We start from the raw sequence: 20,428 nt of genomic DNA, 5'->3' as shown, positions 1-20,428 counted from the left end.
AGAGCTTCTGCTCAGACAGTGACGCTGTGTTGTGGGGTAGCTGTGGAAACCCCTGTCAATGTCGCTGTGCATTGACAGCCTGCATTCAGCGACTAGTCTGTCTGTCTGCCTGCCTTTCTCTTTTGGGGAAGCTGGGTACCCCAAAATTACAGCGAAATTAGCCGCGCGCGACCAAAATGACCAGGGGGCCCTGAAATGTTTCATTCTGATTGGTGTGCCAGTGTGTGTCGTCATTCATAGATAGAATAACTTGATATTGGCTCATAAATGGCGCCCTGGTCATGGCAACTCAATGTAATGTGATCTGTAACTCAGTGTTGTTTTTGGCAGTCAATTTAGAATTTGGTTTTAGTCATAGTCTCTTGAATAGTTTATTTAGTTTTAGTCACATTTTAGTCACCTGGAATGTTTTAGTGTTAGTCTAGTTTTAGTCGACTAAATATCATAAGATTTTAGTCTACTAAATCTACAGTTAATTTAGTCGAACAAAATGTATTTTGGCGGGCCTTGTTGCTGTCGTAATGACATGCTGAAAATATTTTCAGCAAGCAACTAATTGTAAAATGACTTATACTGGTTCTCTTGTCCACTAGTCCCCTTCCTAACATTTTAGTCTTGTTTTTATTTGTTTAAATTGTCAGTATATTTAGTCTTAGTTTTAGTCATCATAGCTTAGTTTCCGTTTAGTTTTCGTCAGTGGGAAAAGGTAGTCGACGAACATTTTCGCGTCTTAGTTTTAGTCGACAAAATCAACACTGCTGCAACTGCTGTTAATCCTAGACTGTGCTTGTAGACTGTCATCCTGTGTGCGTGCCGTGCGTGTGTCCGTGGCCGTGCATGCGTGCGTCCGTGCGTGTTGTGCGTTGCGTACATACATTTCACAGCCATATATCTTTACCTGGAAGTTACTGTACTGGTAGACTCCTCCTCCGGTGTGCGAGCACACGTCGCCCATGGTTGCCAGGTCTGTGTACTGGCTGGGGAAGATGAAGAGGTCCACGCAGCAGCCCTGGGCCACGCAGTCCTTAGACAGCTGCTCATACACACCTTTCAGAGGCTGGAACAGAGTCTGGGGTTGGGGAGAAACACACACAATTCACCCTTTGTCAGCCTTCTGATTGGTCCCTGACTGACTAGTAACCAGCCTTGTTCCACCCTGGTTCTGCCTTGTTTAATCCCATTCTGACCTGAGATCAGATTCAAAAAAATTCTTCTACATCCTGACAGTTTTCTGAAAAAGCTATGTTTCTATGTCAGTCGTTCCTCGTTCGTTCTCGATTTTTCAAAAAATAGCAGACCTACAAGCTCGTAGCGCGCCACTCGGTGGCGCGCTATGAGCTTGTAGATCTGCTATTTTTCAATAGCTAAGCTAAAGCATAACATAATGCTATAACACCAAAAGGGGTTCGCTCCCCAAAAAGAGTTAAGCCATTTAGGCCTGATGTCGATTTATTTTTAAATGTCTTCTAAATCCTGACAGTTTTCTGAAATACCTCATGTTTCTGTATCAGTGGTGCTCAATATTTCATGTCAAGGACCCCAGAAATGATATGTAATTGGCCACCGACCCCCATCTGAAAATGTGTAGTTCCAGGAACCTCTCAGAAGCAAAGATTTGAGTTAAAAACGTTCGCTCTGGATGAATATATATTCAAAGATTTGAGGCACATTTTTACGATTTTTCAAAAATAGCAGGCCTACAAGCTTGTAGCACGGCACCCGGTGCCGCGCTACAAGCTTGTAGTTCTGCTATTTTTCAATAGCTAAAGTATAACGCTTAACCCATTCTGAACGGGAACCCCTTTTGGTGTTTTAAGCATTGTTATAATTTAACTATTGAAAAATAGCAGATCTACAAGCTACAAGTTTGTAGATCTGCTATTTTATAGTGAAAATGTGGCGCAAATCTTCGAATATATATTCTTTCAGAGCGAACGCTTTTTTGTAACTCAAATCTTTGCTTCTGGTGGGGTTCCCTGGAACAACATATTTTCAGATGGGGGTACGCGGCCAAATGCAGATGATTCTGGGGGTCCTTGACATGGAAAAGGTTGAGCACCACTGACATAGAAGCAGGTTTTTCAGAAAACTGTCAGGATTTAGAAGATATTTTTTAGAATCGTCTAAAGCTTTGGTGCTGTGTGAGCCATCTGTGCGCTCGCATGCAAACAACTACTCTAACTCATATCAACTTCAGATGTGATTTCACTGCTTTCCGACTCAAGAGACAATGAGTAATTTTTTGTAATATTAAACTACTATTCACTCGCACAATACATTTTTTTAAATGAGCGCACACACGGCAATCCAGTTGATTTGAGGATAATTGTACCTGGCTTGAGCTCTGCAGTCACACTCAAAGTCAATCTACACAAAATCGTAATTATATTTTTTGTAAGACTGTAGAATCTCCACTAGAGGGCCCTAGAGTCTGTGCATGAACAGGAAATGCCTTGTTTGGGCACTTCATTTCCTGCTTAGAGCAGTTGTTTTTGTAGGCACTATAAACATCTCACATGAGTTTCAGTGATAGCAGAAGACTGGTGTAGATAGGGATTATGCCCTGATACACCCATGGTACACCCATGGTACACCAGTCTCCTAATGCTATACCCTAGATAGGCCTAGAGGCCTAGAATCTTGTGGGCAGTGTGCCATGCTATGCTACCCTAGAGTGCACCTCCATCTTTTTTTTTTTTTTTTTTTTAAGATATTTTTTTGCGGCTTACGCCTTTTATTGATTTTTTAAGGGATAGAAAGTAGGCTGACAGGAAACGGGAGAGAGATGGGGGGATGACATGCGGTAAAGGCCGTGTCGGGTCCGGGAGTCGAACCCGCGGCACACCGCGACTGGATCACCAGTCCGGTGCCCAGACCGTTACGCTACGGCCTTGGCCTATTTGTCATGACTTAGATCTTTTTTTTTTTAATCATTCTAATTAGGCTGGGTGGGTTCTATAACATTAATATTAGCATGTGGTCACAATTTGAATACACAATACTGCTTCATGTACACATACTTCCTGTTTATATGCCTACTTCCTGTTTACAGCCACCTAGTAAGTGGTTCAACTGAAGTGATATATTTGATAAATTCCAAATATTATCAAAGTATTCTGTCAGTGTCTCCACTGGACTTGCCATGACAACTTTGAGAACCCTTGACATAGAGTCCCACTGCTAGTGGAGATATAAACAACAATGGTATGTTAACCCATTTTGGGGGTAATCCCTTTTGGTGTTTTAAGCATTATGTTATACTTTAGCTATTGAAAAATAGCTGATCTACAAGCTCATAACGCGGCACCGAGTGCCGCGCTATGAGCTCAGCTCAGGTATAAAATGGGGTTAATTCTGTCAAGCAGAGAGCCATGCACTCACCTTCTCTTTCTCAGTGTTGACCAGCTTCTTGTCGTCCCTGTTCTTCAGCTTCCCGGGAGCCTCGGCCGTCGGAATGGACGAGTGGAAGATGAAGAGCTTACCGCTGCACTCCGCTGCCTGGGGAACGGATAGGACGAGACACAACCAACAGAATAAATGAAGAGCTTAATGCCACTGCACTCTGCTGCCTGGGGAACGGATAGGACGAGACACAAAACATAAGTAAGTTCCTTGGAAAGGAAGAGGAAAAAGTAATGAGGTGTGGAGAATGTTTGTCTTTCTATCTTTGATGCGAACTCTAGTGTCTACATTTTAAGGGGTACTAAATAATAGGCATAATTGTCTGCTGTCAGTGTTTGAGAAAATGGTATAAGCTTCGAGAAGGTCTGTTAGCTAGAGTTATAGTCCGCAAACTGTTGTGTCGCTCCCACAGGGCATTTCTTTTTTTATAAATAAATACATTTCAAATACATTTCCTGTGGGAGCTACACAACAGTGTGTTGACTTTCTTCTTCTCTACGTATCGTTTTATTCAGAACCTGAAAGTTTTTTTTAGAGATGTGCATACTTTTCTTTGGATTCCTGCTAGCTAGAGTTAACAAAAGTAGAAAGAAATGTACAGATGACCCATTTACCCAAGTCAATATAACAAAACACTTTTCTGAGTCCTGTACAGTTTATTCTCACAATATACTATACTAACCCCATTTCAGAGCTGTGTGCAAAAACGCTGCAGTTATTAATTTGTGCAAAAGGAAAAACGCTGACCTCACAATGCTGGGAAAGTTTCAGTTGGATTTCTAAATAAACACCCATCATATTATCAGCAGGAGAGAAAAGGGAAGACGTGCTGAGTCATCAGGTTGACAACAGGCTAGAGTTGAGTGTCTGTTTAGGAATAATTGCCAAAGTTGGGACAGACAATAATATATCTGTGCCGTGTCGAATGAAAAAATACAATCCCTTTTTTGGGGGTAAGGCTGTGCACCGTGGAGTGGCTGACTGTTAGCGGGCCTTTCTGTTTGGGCTGTGCACCGTGGAGGGACTGTTAGTGACTGTTAGCAGGCCTTTCTGTTTGGGCTGTGCACCGTGTGCATCCTCTTGTTGTGGCTCATAGAGCATTCGATTATTTTCTCGGTTCTAATTTAACCCATTTTGGGTGCATACTGTACTTAGTTTAGACTAGTCATTGGTTAGACATGGGTTAAGGTTAGGTTTAGGTGTGCTGCCCCGTGGGAGGTTAGGTTTAGACTAGTCATTGGTTAGACATTGGTTAAGGTTAGGTTTAGGTGTGCTGCCCCATGGGAGGTTAGGTTTAGACTATAGTCATTGGTTAGACATGGGTTAAGGTTAGGTTTAGGTGTGCTGCCCCGTGGGAGTTTAGGGTTTAGACTAGTCATTGGTTAGACATGGGTTAAGGTTAGGTTTAGGTGTGCTGCCCCATGGGAGGTTAGGTTTAGACTATAGTCATTGGTTAGACATGGGTTAAGGTTAGGTTTAGGTGTGCTGCCCCGTGGAGGTTAGGTTTAGGGTGAGGGTTTGAGATAGGTTGTAGTTGTAGGACTAATGACTGGTCTAACCAATGACTAGTCTAAACCAAAAACTGTCTAAACTATGTTTCTATATCAGTAGGTGCTCAATATTTCATGTCAAGGACCTCAGAAATTATATGTATTTGGCCGCCGACCCCCATCTGAAAATATGTAGTTCCAGGGACCCCACAGAAGCAAAGATTTGAGTTAAAAAACATTCGCTGTGAAATAATATATATATTCCAAATGTGCGCCACATTTTCACGATAAAAAAGAAAATTGCAAAACCTTTACAAAACTTTTCCAGAATATTTAACGCAATTTCCAGGCCTATATATAACAATCATTCAGCGCAATAATGAGTCTCTTACTCCCCATGTGTCCCCATGTAATGCCCAAAAACACACTAGGCAGTCTAGCAAGAATAAAACAAAGAATATATATATTCCATTCCAAATTCCCTGCCAGAGTTTTGAGTGGGTTGTTGTCTTGCCACCAATAGGATCTGGCATTACATCAGGCGTGAAATATTATGCAGACACCAGCAGTCTGTTGACTGGAAAAAATGTTTTTTTTTTCTAATTTCAAAATATTTCCAGGAATTTCGTGACTGTGGGAACCCTGCACAGTATTTATTAGTCGATGTGGCAGGTATTTATTTATTTGACTGTATGGAATGGCTTATCCACAGGTTTATTTGGGAGGGGGAGTGCTATGGGAGCTGTTGCTTGGCCAATAGCGATTATCACAATCTAGAATCAATGAGACAAATTTTACCCATTTTGGGGCGGGAACCCCTTTTGGTGTTAGCATTATGTCATGCTTTAGCTATTGAAAAATAGCAGATCTACAAGCTCATAGCGCGCCACCGAGTGGCGCGCTACGAGCTTGTAGGTCTGCTATTTTTGAAAAATCGACTGTCATAGAAACATAGCTTTTTCAGAAAACTGTCAGGATGTAGAAGACATTTATAGAATCTGATCTCAGGTCAAAATGGGTTTAACCCATTCTGACCGGGCACCCATTTTGGTGTCAGCATCATGTTATGCTTATTTTTGAAAAATCGAAGAGCGACTGACATTTTTAGAATCTGATCTCAGGTCAGAATGGGTTCATTAGGACCAGTGTGTGTCCGGTGGAAACCTCGTATGAATCTGATCTCAGGTCAGAATGGGTTAAGGCAAGCTAGCCTAAGATATAATTATGGCACAGCAATCCAGCCATACCCTGTGACTATGTTGTGGCACAGGCATGCTCTGTTGATGCTTTCTATTTACTATTTATTTTACTTTTTTTTTTAATAAGATAAATACTCGATTAATCACTACATTTCTTAACCAACGTCCTACAATTTAGGCATTCTATTACACCAGACAGACACCAGGACAGTTGGTTGTTGGTTGACTAAACCGTCTAGTAATCCTATAGTTCATTAGGACATTAGCGGTCAGAGTTATGGGGTCTAAAGTCCAGGCGAGGTACAGTTACTGTACTACAGTACAACACAAACAGTAGTGGATTGCAGAGTAGATAGCCTTTGGGGCTGTCATAAGTATGGATAATGCAGCATTTGATAAAGAGCCTACCGCTTGCTTATATAGACAGACACTGGTACACATTTAAAAGGTTGACTTCTAGCACTTAAAATATATATGACATATTATGACAACATACAATAGGCGGCAGGCCACCAGGAAAGGTCCGGGCGTGCTGCCATTCTGCCATCATGATCATGTCACTGTACCTGTATCAGTGAGTGACACATAAACCCTCTACAAAGGGTTGTGTAGTTGTCTGTTGGTTTGTATCATTTATGTTGTTCTGTTAAAGTGGTGGTATTAGGGCTTGTGTGTGCCTCGACGGAGCGGGCGCTAGAGTTTCTGCTATCTGCACACTGGTTGTGGTGGGCCGGTCTGGGCCAACTTCACGCGAAAATGGCCGGGCCGAATTTTTGTCCCAGTCCAGCCCTGCAAAGCGGGCTATATCTAGCTACAACATGTCTGTTTGGAGCAGGCTCAGGTGTAGATAGGGCCTTTGGCCCCCTGTGTGTGTGGATAGGGCCTTAAACGTGTGAATAGGGCCTTTGGCCCCTGTGTGTGTGGATAGGGGCCTTTAGCCCCCTGTGTGTGTGGATAGGGGCCTTTAGCCCCCTGTGTGTGTGGATAGGGGCCTTTAGCCCCCTGTGTGTGTGGATAGGGGCCTTTAGCCCCCTGTGTGTGTGGATAGGGGCCTTTGGCCCCCTGTGTGTGTGGATAGGGGCCTTTAGCCCCCTGTGTGTGTGGATAGGGGCCTTTAGCCCCCTGTGTGTGTGGATAGGGGCCTTTAGCCCCCTGTGTGCCACAGCTGTCACCCAGCCAGAGACTCTCACCTTTAGCGCCTCCACGCCCGCCTGGATTACGGGGGCAAAGACCGTCTCGCTCTCGTTGGTTTCAGCAAACATGTCAGGGATCTGGTCCAGAAGGCTGGGGGGGGAAACGTGACGGGGATGTTATTATGGTTAGCACACTTTATTTTTATGTTACTACAGTTCTTCTGACCAAGCGATTGGTTGAAATAGGCTCTCCAGCCGTGCTGAAATGAGCATCGCAGCACACCGTCGTGCTGATTAGTGAGTTAGTTAGACTGAGTTTTGTCAGAGCAGCAGCTTTATTATTGGCTAATTAGGAATGGAACATAAAGGGCAGGTCTATACGCTCCTGTATTTTAACATCAGTTATTATGGTGGTACTTGGAGAGCCAAAGATATTTTCTGAGGTGGTACTAAAGTATAAAAAGGTTGGGAACTAATGATCTAGATTTTTTGTCGACTAAAACTAAGACTAGCTTTTTTTCACTAAATGAAAACTAAGCTACGATTAAATATATTGACTTTGTCAACAAATAAAAAATAGACTAAAATGTAAGGAAGGGACTAGTGGACAAGAGATCCAGTATAAGTTATTTTACACTTGGTTGCATGCTGAAAATAGCAGATCTCAACGCATTGTGAACTTGTAGATCAGCTATTTTCAGCAAGTGTAAAATCAATCATAACGACGGCATCAAGGCCGCCCGCCAACATACATTTTAGTCGACTAAATCAACTGTAGTTTTAGTCGACTAAAATCTTATGATATTTAGTCGACTAAAACCAGACTAACTAAAATGGGACAAACACTACGTGAAAACTATTCAAGAGACCAAGACTAAAACTAAAATAAAATTTTGCTGCCAAAAACAACACTGGTTGTCAGATATCTAGGACGGATGGATAGACGAGGTCTTACTTGGAGATGACGGCCCTGGAGTCGTGGTAGTTGACCAGGAAGCCGTCGAGCAGCGGGACGAACATGTCTGCCGTGTCGGACACCACCAGCATCTGGGGCTGGGCCAGCGTGCTCTTCACGTTGTAGAAGTGGAGGATCTTGTTGTAGGTGACGAAGCCCACCTTGACCGCCGAGCTCTCTGCCCCCTCCTCTCTGTGGGGCGGGAGAGAGAAACGCTGTTAATTTACCCAATCGTGGCCTCCAAACAAAGACCTTCTGATATGTGGCAATCGTTGCATTTACAACAATTCCGTGTACCTCTACCTCCTCATTTGGCTTTTTGCAGACCTCCAGTACACACTTGTAGCTCTTAACCCGTTTTGACCTGAGATCCGATTCTAAACATGTCTTCTACATCCTGACAGTTTGCTGAAAATGTCAGTCGTTAAAAACAGCAGATCTAGAAGCTTGTAGATCTGCTGTTTTTCAACAGCTAAAGCATAACATAATGTTAACACCAAAAGGGGTTCCCGCCCAAAATGGGTTTTAACCCATTCTGACCGGGCACCCATTTTGGTGTCGGCATCATGTTATGCTTTAGCTATTGAAAAATAGCAGATCTACAAGCTCATATCGCGCCACCGAGTGGCGCGATACGAGCTTGTAGGTCTGCTATTTTTGAAAAATCGAAGAGCGACTGACATTTCTAGAATCTGATCTCAGGTCAGAATGGGTTAATCAGACCAGTGTGTGTCCAGTGGAAACCTCGTATGAATCTGATCTCAGGTCAGAATGTGTTAATATACATTTTGTGCTACCAGGATAACCGCCTATTTTCGGCGAAGTCGGAAGACTGTATTGTGGGTTTTTTTTAATGCTTAAACATAAAACGTTTTTCTTGCTTGACGTCTAATAAAATCAAGTGAACTGGGAGATAGTCCTGGTCAATGATGTGTAGGCCTACTGTATACAGCAGTGTTGATTTCGTCGACTAAAACTAAGATGAAAAATGTTCGTCGACTACCTTTTTCCACTGACAAACTAAATGGAAACTAAATTAAAACTAAGCTAAATATACTGACAATTTCGTCAACAAATTGAAAGTAGACTCAAATGTTAGGAAGGGACTAGTGGACAAGAGATCCACTTATACGTCATTTTACAATTGGTTGCATGCTGTAAATCGGCTATTTTCAGCAAGTGCAAAAAAAACTGTCATTACGACGGCATGAAGGCTCGCCAAAATACATTTTGTTCGACTAAAACTAGACTAACACTAAAACATTCCAGGTGACTAAAATGTGACTAAAACTAAATGAAAACTATTCAAGAGACTGAGACTGACAACATTTGCAGCCAAAAACAACACTGATATACAGTACATGTATAGGGTTTAAGTTGTTAAGAGTTAAACGTGAAATTTATCCACATGTCAGACGGCATTTTTTTCACCTCTATTGCTGCATAATTTATGAACCAAATGGTATAATGAACAGCTTTCATATTTACAGTATGCAATGAATGAATAAACACTTTGTTACGACTGCGTGACTATTTGGGCAATAAATTAGCACGTGTACGATCATCTCGCCTGGTAGATTTCAGAAAATAATACGTCCCTGACTACCAGACCAGTCATCCATCAAATTGTATGAGCGTTTCAGAGATATTCGAAAGGTACTTAACCCATTCTGACCTGAGATCAGATTCTAAAAATGTCAGTCGCTCTTCGATTTTTCAAAAATAGCAGACCTACAAGCTCGTATCGCGCCACTCGGTGGCGCGATATGAGCTTGTAGATCTGCTATTTTTAAATAGCTAAAGCATAACATGATGCTGACACCAAAATGGGTGCCCGGTCAGAATGGGTTAAGCATTATGTTATACTTTAGCTATTGAAAAATAGCAGATCTACAAGCTCGTAGTGCGTCACCACGAGCTTGTAGATCTGCTATTTTTGAAAAATCTTGAAAATGTGGTGCAAATCTTTGAATATATATATATTATTTCAGAGTGAACGTTTTGAACTCAAATCTTTTGCTTCTGGGGGGTCCCCTGGAACAACATATTTTCAGATGGGTTGTCGGCAGGCCAATTACATATAGTCTCTGGAGTCCTTGACATGAAACATTGAGCACCACTGATACAGAAACATGAGGTATTTCAGAAAACTGTCATGATTTAAGAAGACATTTTTTTACATTTCGACGTCAGGCCTAAATGTGTTTGACAATCGGGAGTGAACTTGTAGGGGTCGGGTGGAAACCTCTTATGTCCACAGACTCCACAACTGTTACTTTTCAGGAAATGGAAGAAAAGAAAGTTGTGTTCCAAATTTAATTAAGCTCTTAATTAATACTTTTCAATTGGTTCATACATTTTCATTGTTTGTTTTTATTGCAAAATAGCCGATCTACACGCTCAAACAGACCTGCTGTTCTTTCTGCTGTTGTATGTGACAGTGTGGTACCTCAATTGCACTCAAAAGGAACCCTGAACTTTAAACATTCTGTAGATTTTAGGTGGTCTGTTCTTTTTCGAAAAGAGAAAAAATAAGTCTTCTGAAAGAATATACATTCAAAGGTTTGTGCTGTATTTTCACAATTTTTCAAAAATAGCAAAAGCTTGTAGATCTGCTATTTTTCAATAGCTAAAGTAGAACATAATGCTTAGTTAAAACACCAAAAGAGGTTCCTGTCCAGAATGGGTTAAATAATAATTTGCCTAAAAAAAGTGGTCCAGACACAGGCAAAGGCAAACTGATTTGCCTGCGGACGGTGATTTAATCAGAAGCAAGACCTGCATGGATCTATCCATGTAAGAAAATGCATTTCAAACAAAAGGTTTTCACATTGATTGCCAGATATATAATCAATGTGTTGATACTTTTCATTGTTTTGAAATACATTTTCTATAAATGTATACTAGCCACAAGGCAAACTGATTTGCCTGTTTGCCTTCAGAATTCATTCAGAAAACCCCACGAGACCACAGAAAATCTACTGAATGTTCAAAGTTCAGGGTGTCTTTGGGTGCAAATTTAGGTCATAAAACATAAAATAACATTGAAATATTGGAGATACAAGGTTTTTTTCTGCCCGACAGCGATGACATTTAGCAGCACAAGTCTTGACCTGGCCCATGATGACAGTTTTAGTTATGTTGAACCAGGTGCCAACATTAAAACCCCTCAACGCTGACAGTAACGCAGATTCCTCCCTGACGCTGAACGCTGGAGTTTGTCGACGTCTCTTCCTAAATCACGCAGACACGGTAACGAGCTCGGCTTAATCGGATGGTCTCTGTAAGATAAATCTGCCAGAGGTCAATCACATGGCTCATGAGAGGAGTGCTCTTTAGTGAAGAATCACTCACAACAACTGCTATAAATAGTAGATTGGTGGAATGTAGGAGGTTATGTTGCTCTGTCTCCTGCCAGGCTGAAAGTGCTGCAATATATGTATATATGTCCATTTTGTTGGAGGCAGCCCCAGCCCAGCCCACACCTGGTTTTACTCGGCTGGGACTCGGCCTTTCTCACAACTAAGGGGACTTCGACATGCATGTGATCAATGTTGTGCAGTATTTCTCAAAAACATGAAATAGTGCCGGGTATAATATCCAAGATGTTTTCAATTTAGTTCTCCCAACTACTCCCAACATGGAGGGGAAACAAACAATTTTAACCCATTTAGGCCTGGCGTAAAATTAAAAAAAAAAAAAGTCTTCTAAATCCTGAAATACCTTTTGTTTCTATATCAGTGGTGCTCAATATTTCATGTCAAGGACCCCAACAATTATCTGTAATTGGCCACCGACCCCCCCATCTGAAAATATGTTGTTCCAGGAACCCCTCAGAAGCAAATATTTGAGTTAAAAGATTATATATTCAAAGATTTGTGCCACATTTTCTGCGATTTTTCTAAAATAGCAGATCTACAAGCTCATCAGCTTGTAGATCTGCTATTTTTCAATAGCTAAATTATAACATAATGTTTAAAACACCAAAAGGGGTGTTCCCGTTCAGAATGGGTTAAACTCTAGTACGGGGGGATTTCTCTAGAGTCCACGACTACTAACTGTTTGAGGAATGATGTAATAGGCTTCAGACAAATATGGACATATTGCTCCAGGCCCTGCATGGAGGAAGCTGGAAAACACACAAGAAAAAGAGGTTATTTTAGGAGTGGCGGCCAGGTGTAGGATATCATCCTCTCCTTAACCCATTCTTTGCGGGAACCCCTTTTGGTGTTAGCATTACGCTATGCTTTAGCTATTGAAAAATAGCAGATCTACAAGCGCTTAGCGCGCCACCGAGTGGCGCGCTACGAGCATGTAGGTCTGCTATTTTCGAAAAACCCGTGAAAATTTGGAATATATTTTTTCACGTTTTTAACTTAAATCTTAGCTTCTGGAGGGTCCCTGGAACAACATATTTTCAGATGGGGGGTCTCGGAGGCCAATTACAGATCATTTTTGGGGTCCTTGACATGAAATATTGAGTGATAATATAGGCCTAGAAACATAGGTTATTTCAGAAAACTGTCAGGATTTAGAAGACATTTTATTCAGGCCTAAATGGGTTAATAAATAGATCTACTCTTCAGTGAGTGGATACAGAGCTCTCTAAAAAACAGAGCCATCTGTGCACGGAACGCTGGTGTTTTTGTATGTCATTCAGGGATGGGGCTTCGATTCGATCTGCACCATAATATTTTCCGTTTTCGGTAGCCTCCTGCACCCCCTAGGCGCTGTGCCTGATACCCACCACCCCCTGCAAACCTTCAAGCAAGAATTTCCAACCGATGAGGTACTTGAATACTTGGCTTAATGTCCCCCTCCCCTCCCCTCGCCCTGCTTTGCTGCATGTAGACTCCTCAGGACTTCCATATTTGGCAAGGCGTAGTATATTGCAGGTTTTTAACAGTATCCCGTAACATTCCAGGGAGATTCTGACACTCTGTGAGGTGGGGGGGGAGGCCGTAATCTACCTGGAAAGGTGATGACGGTAAAGGCTGATACATAGTCTGGATTTTCGGTGGTGAGCTGACCACCGAACTACAACATGACGTCACGTCACGTCAAGCCGCGGTGAAGAGCATTAAACCACCGCCACCGCTCCAGCCCTTCTCTCTGTTTTTACTCGCCACCGCTCAACGTTATTTCAGCTCCGGTGGTCAGCTCACCACCGGAGCGGTGGTCAACTCACCACCGGAGCGGTGGTCAACTCACCACCGGAGCGGTGGTCAACTCACCACCGGAGCGGTGGTCAGCTCACCACCGGAGCGGTGGTCAGCTCACCACCGGAGCGGTGGTCAGCTCACCACCGAAAATCCAGACTATGAATAGGCCTTGAGTGGACACCGCGCGATACTCGTGCAGCGTCAGCCCGACCCGAGAATCACCACCAATATAATAACACCAATATAATAGGAATGCCAGCGAGTTAGTACTAATGATCTGCTTCGGTCCATAACGGAGTGCCAAAGAGCAGCATGCCCAAAACACCACAGGCGTCGGGGACACAGTGAGAGGCCATCTGGTGGTCAGGAGGTCACACTGTGTCCCTTCAGGAGCAAGACACTTATCCCCTCCCCCCCCCCCCCCCCCCCCCCCCGAGCGCTCATAACATGCGTGTGTGCGTGCATGCGTGCCCAACAACTTGGCATTGCCAAAAACAATCGGTCGCCGCCAAATATGGCGAAGACGCAGCTTGTTCCCCTGAAGGGTGTTTGTGTGGGATTGTCCGACTGCATTCTGTACATACAGCACCGTGTACATATTTGTGTCCTTGTATTGTATCTCTTATGTGGACATAAATAAATGATGTGTGTGCGTGCGTGCGTGCGTGCGTGCGTGTGTGTGTGCGTGCCCCCCTACCTGGGCAGGTGGTCGAGTATTTCCTTCAGCTCCTCACACACCAGTCGGACCAGACCACTGTGTGTGTGTGTGTGTGTGTGTGTGTGTGTGTGTGTCTCTCTCTCTCTCTCTCTACCTGGGCAGGTGGTCGAGTATTTCCTTCAGCTCCTCACACACCAGTCGGACCAGACCACTCTTTATGTTGCTGTAGGACACGTCGATCATGAAGACGTACGCCGGAGCATTGGGAGGCTTCTTGTTCTGTCGGGGGAAGGGGGGGGGGGGGGGGGAGTAGCAGGTAATGTTGTTAAGACGTTGATTCTCATTATTAGAACTCTCTCTAATACATTTACAGACTTGAATCCATTCTGGGGCGGGAACCCCTTTTGGTGTTAGCATTATGTTATGCTTTAGCTATTGAAAAAATAGCAGATCTACAAGCTCGTAGCGCGCCACCGAGTGGCGCGCTACGAGCTTGTAGGTCTGCTATTTTCGAAAAATCGAAGAAGGACTGACATAGAAACATAGCTTTTTCAGAAAACTGCCGGGATGTAGAAGACATTTTGTAGAATCTGATCTCAGGTCAGAGTGAGTTTAAATCAGGCAGAGTGTCTCTCACCTTGCAGTAGTCCATGGTCGCGGTGAACTCGTAAGAACCCAGAGAGAGCTCTGGCCTCTCGTACAGGTCCACCCTGCGACCCATGTGGTCCAGGTGCTGGAGATAGGATGGGGGCACTTTGGGGAGGCAAAGAAACAGAAAGGCCAGTTTTAGGCAAGGGTCACATTTTGCTAATTATCTATACTCGGAATGACTTGGGAATCAGAAAGAATGTTTGTTTGCCAGGTGATGTACGTTTGCAAATGTGAGGAATTTGTCCAGGCGAGGTTGGTACTGAAAAGCAGCAGTATTAAACGTTTTCTGTGTTTTTTTTGTACAAATGAAATACATGGTATTCTGCATGTGACTGTCTCTACTACAGGACTATTTAGCTGTTTTATAATAATACTAATAATAATACTAATAATGAACTTTGTTTATATAGCACCTTTCATACATAAATGCAGCCCTAAGTGTTTTACAGAGCAGAATAAAAATAACTAGAAAGAGGCAATTCTGGGAAATTGCAAAGTGTGGTTGCCCACATCGCACCCGTCGAAAATGGAATCGCTTTTGTCTCAGCGTTGATGAAACCACCCTCGACCTGTGATTCAAATTTGGGATGGATCGGACATTCCGTGCGTGAATTGTGGCGTTTTTTGTAAAATAGGCCCCTCCCACTAACTTTGGAAGACGATTACGGCCGAACGATACAGAAGATCTAAATTCTGTCTGTGCTGTTTTAATGGGATAGGTCCCGAGATCATGTGTACTGATTTGTGTGAGATTTGGTCAAAATCTGTAGGAGGAGGAGCAAAAAGTGTGTTTTGAACAAAATTCAAAATGGCGGGAAATCTATCTAGACGCAAATGGGCGTGGCCTGTATGGGGAGATGTGTCATGACCCAAGGAATCCAGGGAAAAAATATTTTTTTATTTTACGACCTACGGTTCAAGAGTTATACCCCAAAAGGTAAAGTTGGCTGTTATAGCGCCACCATGAGGCCGACCGATATACTTCTAAGGTAATTAATTTTAGTAATTATTATGAATCTCTCCTCCAAGTCTTGTAAGTATAGCCCTTACGGTCTCAGAGGAAAAAATACTTGAAAGTGAGTCTTTGCATTTTCCCATTCATGTCTATGGGGCAATTTAATGCACGAATTAATTCATATCAATTAAACTATTCAACAAATGTCTTAGCAAAATACACGCACACGATTCCCGATGTAGCCCGTCGTTTTGACATATGGCTCGAGTGCGTGCGACAAAAACTGTGGGAGGTATAACGCGACAAAATAAAGTTTATCTATAAAAAGAATAAAAGGTCACTAAAACAATAGTATGGTTGCCTTCAGGCAACCACACTAATAAAAACCATAAACAAGAACAATATTAAAACAGGCACATTAGATGATTGACACAGGGGTGAAAAATGCGTTACAAAATCGTGGGATAAAAATATATTAAAGAAAACAGGCAGGCAGCTAAAACAATAGGACAATAAAGCAAAGAGCATAAAACAGTGGCAGATCAGTACAAAAATAATAACAGAGATTTTAAAACTCAACTAAAAGCAAAGAGTGAAGAGATGTGTTTTAAAAATGTCTATAGAGGGTATTAGAATAAGAATTTAATAATTTCTCAGTTTTAACGGTTCGCTGACTGAAAACGCCTACCTTCGTTGACGCAGTTACAGAAGCCGCACTGGTAGCGCCGGCCGCCGTCGATGAACTGCATGTAGGGACACATGTAGGCCTTGCAGCGGTTACAGCGTATGGGACCCGTTTCCCCATGGTTTACAACGTAGAGAGGAGTCTATGGGGAGAACACACACACACAGGACACATTGTAGAGAGGAGTCTATGGGGACACACAACACAGCACACAGGTGAGCGGGGAACATAGAACCTTTTTTGAGTGGTGCAACCACTCCCTTACGGAGTTGTGTGTGTGTGTGTGTGTGTGTGTGTGTGTGTGTGTGGCACGGTAACTGTCATTTCTCAACCGTTTCGGAACGGAAGTAAATGGGGGACATGGGGAACATAGAACCTTTTTTTAGAGGTAAATGGGGAACATATAACCTTTTTTTAGAGGTAAATGGGGAACATAGAACCTTTTTTTTGAGGTAAATGGGGAACATAGAACCTTTAAGTGGGGACCATAGAACCTGGGGAACATAGAACCAGAGTGTATAGAGCAGGAGAGTAGCGACATGCTTTGATCTCGCCGCAAAGCGGGCTCCTATGAGCTATAGTTCCAAACATTGCTCCTATATGGCTGGAACTATCCCATTGAGACAGAATGAGCACTTCCGCATTCCATTGTTATACAATGGGAGTCAACGATATAGTGTCGCCACTCTCTTATTATATTACCATTTCAACAAGCAGCACGTATATAGGCCTATATACACCTGTTTAGATCTTAACCCATTTTGACCTGAGATCAGATTCTAAAAATGTTCTTCTACATCCTTTTCAGTTTTCTGAAAAAGCTATGTTTCTATGTCAGATTTTTCAAAAATGGCAGACCTACAAGCTCATAGCTCGGTGGCGCGCTATGAGCTTGTAGATCTGTTATTTTTCAATAGCTAAAGCATAACATACTGCTAACACCAAAAGGGGTTCCCGCCCCAAAATGGGTTAAGTTCTGGACACTGTATTATTGACAGCCTGAACTGATGTGAAAAAGAAAGCCAGCCTGACTCGAGCAAGTGACGAGTTGTAAAAAGAGACCGTTGCCTTGTGATAATATTCATCCTTTGGCTTTGCACTTTACAGTATTTACTTATACTGTAAAGTGCAAAGCTCTGTTCTGTGTACGTACACACGCACGCGCGCACGCACACACACACACACACACACACACACACACACACACACACACACACACACACACACACACACACACACACACACACACACACACACACACACACACACACACAGAGTTCTGTCTTCTGTATCAATAACCTCACAACACGTGTAAATATGGGCATGGCACACACTTATACAGAGCATACATCCACGGTGGAATGTAAACACCGGGCCTTTGCTTTGTTTAATATCCCAAGTTAACTGTAGGTGAGGAGTTTGTAGGCTCGCAGAGATGGATTTTTTTTTTAAACTTATAAACTTCTAAGCTGGACTTGATTTTCGTAACAATAACATCTCTTTTTAGTTTTTTTTACCAATACTAAAGGGTTTAATTATTTTCCCCTGAAGACGACATGGGTTAAAACGTTGGCAGGCCAGTTCCCCAAAATTCTGTTTTTTTTGCCTCAAGGCTGGAATGTGTGACCATTTCTATTTTTTCCTGCTACAGTTGGACTTAAAACAAGCTAGGTTTAGACTTAACAAAACAAAAACACAGAAGCACAACAAAAGAACAAAGGTTAAGATATAGGAAATGTAAAGGGAGGTCAGGAAACGATATACGGTTGCTAGCATGCATATATTCTTTCTGTCCTAATTTGGGAGAGGAGAGCACACAATCCAAAATCAAACCATCTACAAGCTCATAGCGCGCCACCGAGTGCCGCGCTACGAGCTTGTAGGTCTGTGAGAATGTGGCGCGAATCTTTGAATATATATTATTTCACAGCGAGGGGGGGGGGGTCCAACATAATACAGATAATTCTGGGTGTCCTTGACATGAAAAAGGTTGAGAACGACTGACATAGAAACATGAGGGTTTTTCAGAACACTATCAGGATTTAGAAGACATTTTGTAGAATCGTCCTCAGGTCTCAGACAGTGTTGTTTTTGGCAGCAAATTTTGATTTTAGTTTTCGTCGTAGTCTCTTAAATAGTTTTCATTTAGTTTTAGTCACATTTTAGTCATGTCTAATGTCTTAGTGTTAGTCTAGTTTTAGTCGACTAAATGTCATAAGATGTATTTTGGCGGGCCTTGATGCCGTCGTAATGGCTGATTTGACACTTGCTGAAAATAGCCGATCTACAAGGTCACAACGCGACGCGCTGCGACGCGTTGTGAGCTTGTAGATCGGCTATTTTCAGCATGCAACTAAGTGTAAAATGACTTAAACTGGATCTCTTGTCCACTAGTCCCTTCCTAACATTTTAGTCTAGTTTTTATTTGTTGACGAAATTGTCAGTATGTTTAGTCTTAGTTTTAGTCATCATAGCTTCGTTTTCATTTAGTTTCTATTCAGTTTTTGTCAGTCAAAACATTTCTTTTCGTCTTAGTTTTAATCGACGAAAACAACGCTGGTCTCAGAGAGGAGAGCAACACCATCCAAAAATCAAACCATGTTATTCTTCTATTATGGAGACGGACATTCACACACCGCATAAATAAGCTTTGTTTGGTTCACATGAACTCATTTGCGGGTTTATTAATAGCCCGGGTCACTCAAAAGACACCTCTAAGATGAAGATTACCAAACGTTTACGAGTTCTCCTCCAACTATAGTGCAAAGAGAGAAACTCAATCTGTCAAATAAAACAATACTAACGTCCCCTAACACAACAACATAACCCCCCCAAAGAGTGGTGTGTGTGTGTGTGTGTGTGTGTGTGTGTGTGTGTGTGTGTGTGTGTGTGTGTGTGTGTGTGTGTGTGTGTGTGTGTGTGTGTGTGTGTGTGTGTGTGTGTGTGTGTGTGTGTGTGTGTGTGTGTGTGTGTGTGTGTGTGTGTGTGTGTGTGTGTGTGTGTGTGTGTGTGTGTGTGGGGGGGATATTTTGGCATAGACAAGAGTTTTACTATTATGGTATCTGCATATTTGTGGTGGATATCGCGGCGTGCTTGTTGCGGCGGACCGCCCCTGGAACGGAGCAAACCTGAGAAGGCAATGCACTTAAGTTTGAGACATTTAGTATAAACCACCTTTCATCTTAACAGGTCCCTGTGTATCTGACATTAGTTAACCCATTTAGGCCTTAGACGACATCAACATTTAAAAAAAAGTTTTCTCTGAAATACCTCATGTTTCTATATCAGTGGTGCTCAATATTTCATGTCAAGGACCCCAAAAAATGATATGTAATTGGCCGCCGACCCCCCATCTGAAAATATGTTGTTCCAGGGACCCCTCAGAAGCAAAGATATGAGTTTTAAAACGTTCGCTCTGAAGGAATATATTAAATGATTTGTGTCACATTTTCACGATAAAAATAAAAATAGCAGACCTACAAGCTAGTGCCGCGCTATGAGCTTGTAGATCTGCTATCTTTCAATAGCTAAAGTACAACACAATGCTTACGACACCAAAAGGGGTCCCCGTACAGAAGGGATTAATTAGCCCAGGAGCGGTGGTTGTACAGAAAGCTAACATTACCTAATAAGGCCTATTGGCAGCTGAGGACATAAGACAGTGGAGGAGCGGAGTGGAGGGGAGGGGGTGAATATCTTAACGTGATGTTCTTGGACCACAGAGGATCCACACCGGAGGTCATTGACGGTACTTCTAGTGTAGCTGGACGCTACGGTCATGTCAAGCATGTGATGCTAGGAAGAGGACGAACATCCGCACACTAGGGCCGCATTCACTTATAGTCATTTTTACTAGTTGACTAGTTGCCTATAGTTTACTAGTCGACTAGTTGTTTAACTACCTATTATGTATTTTGGAACCAGCTCAGTGACCTTGTGGTTAGAGTGTCCGCCCTGAGACTGGGAAGTCGGGTGTTCGATCCCCGGCCGGGTCATAGCAAAGACTGTAAAAATGGGAACCCAGTGCCTCCCTGCTTGACACTCAGCATCAAGGGTTGGATTGGGGGGTAAGTCCCTGCGACATACTAGCGTCATGTCCAGGGGGTGTACTTGTACATCAAGCTGCCTCACGCTACAG

General features: G+C 42.8%; 1 protein-coding gene across 1 annotated transcript in view; it reads right to left on the bottom strand.

Annotated features, from left to right (window-relative positions):
• sec24d (SEC24 homolog D, COPII coat complex component) overlaps positions 1–20,428 on the bottom strand; it is a 57,549-nt gene that overhangs the window by 17,912 nt on the left and 19,209 nt on the right. Inside the window, 7 exon segments of the mRNA XM_083789406.1 lie at positions 899–1,069; positions 3,382–3,498; positions 7,282–7,375; positions 8,180–8,371; positions 14,154–14,278; positions 14,637–14,752; positions 16,294–16,432. Coding sequence (XP_083645532.1) covers positions 899–1,069; positions 3,382–3,498; positions 7,282–7,375; positions 8,180–8,371; positions 14,154–14,278; positions 14,637–14,752; positions 16,294–16,432 — 954 coding nt within the window.

This window comes from Protomyctophum parallelum, assembly GCF_964188405.1.
Source record: "Protomyctophum parallelum genome assembly, chromosome: 18".
Taxonomy (NCBI): domain Eukaryota; kingdom Metazoa; phylum Chordata; class Actinopteri; order Myctophiformes; family Myctophidae; genus Protomyctophum; species Protomyctophum parallelum.
This window is presented reverse-complemented; position numbering and strand designations above follow the sequence as displayed.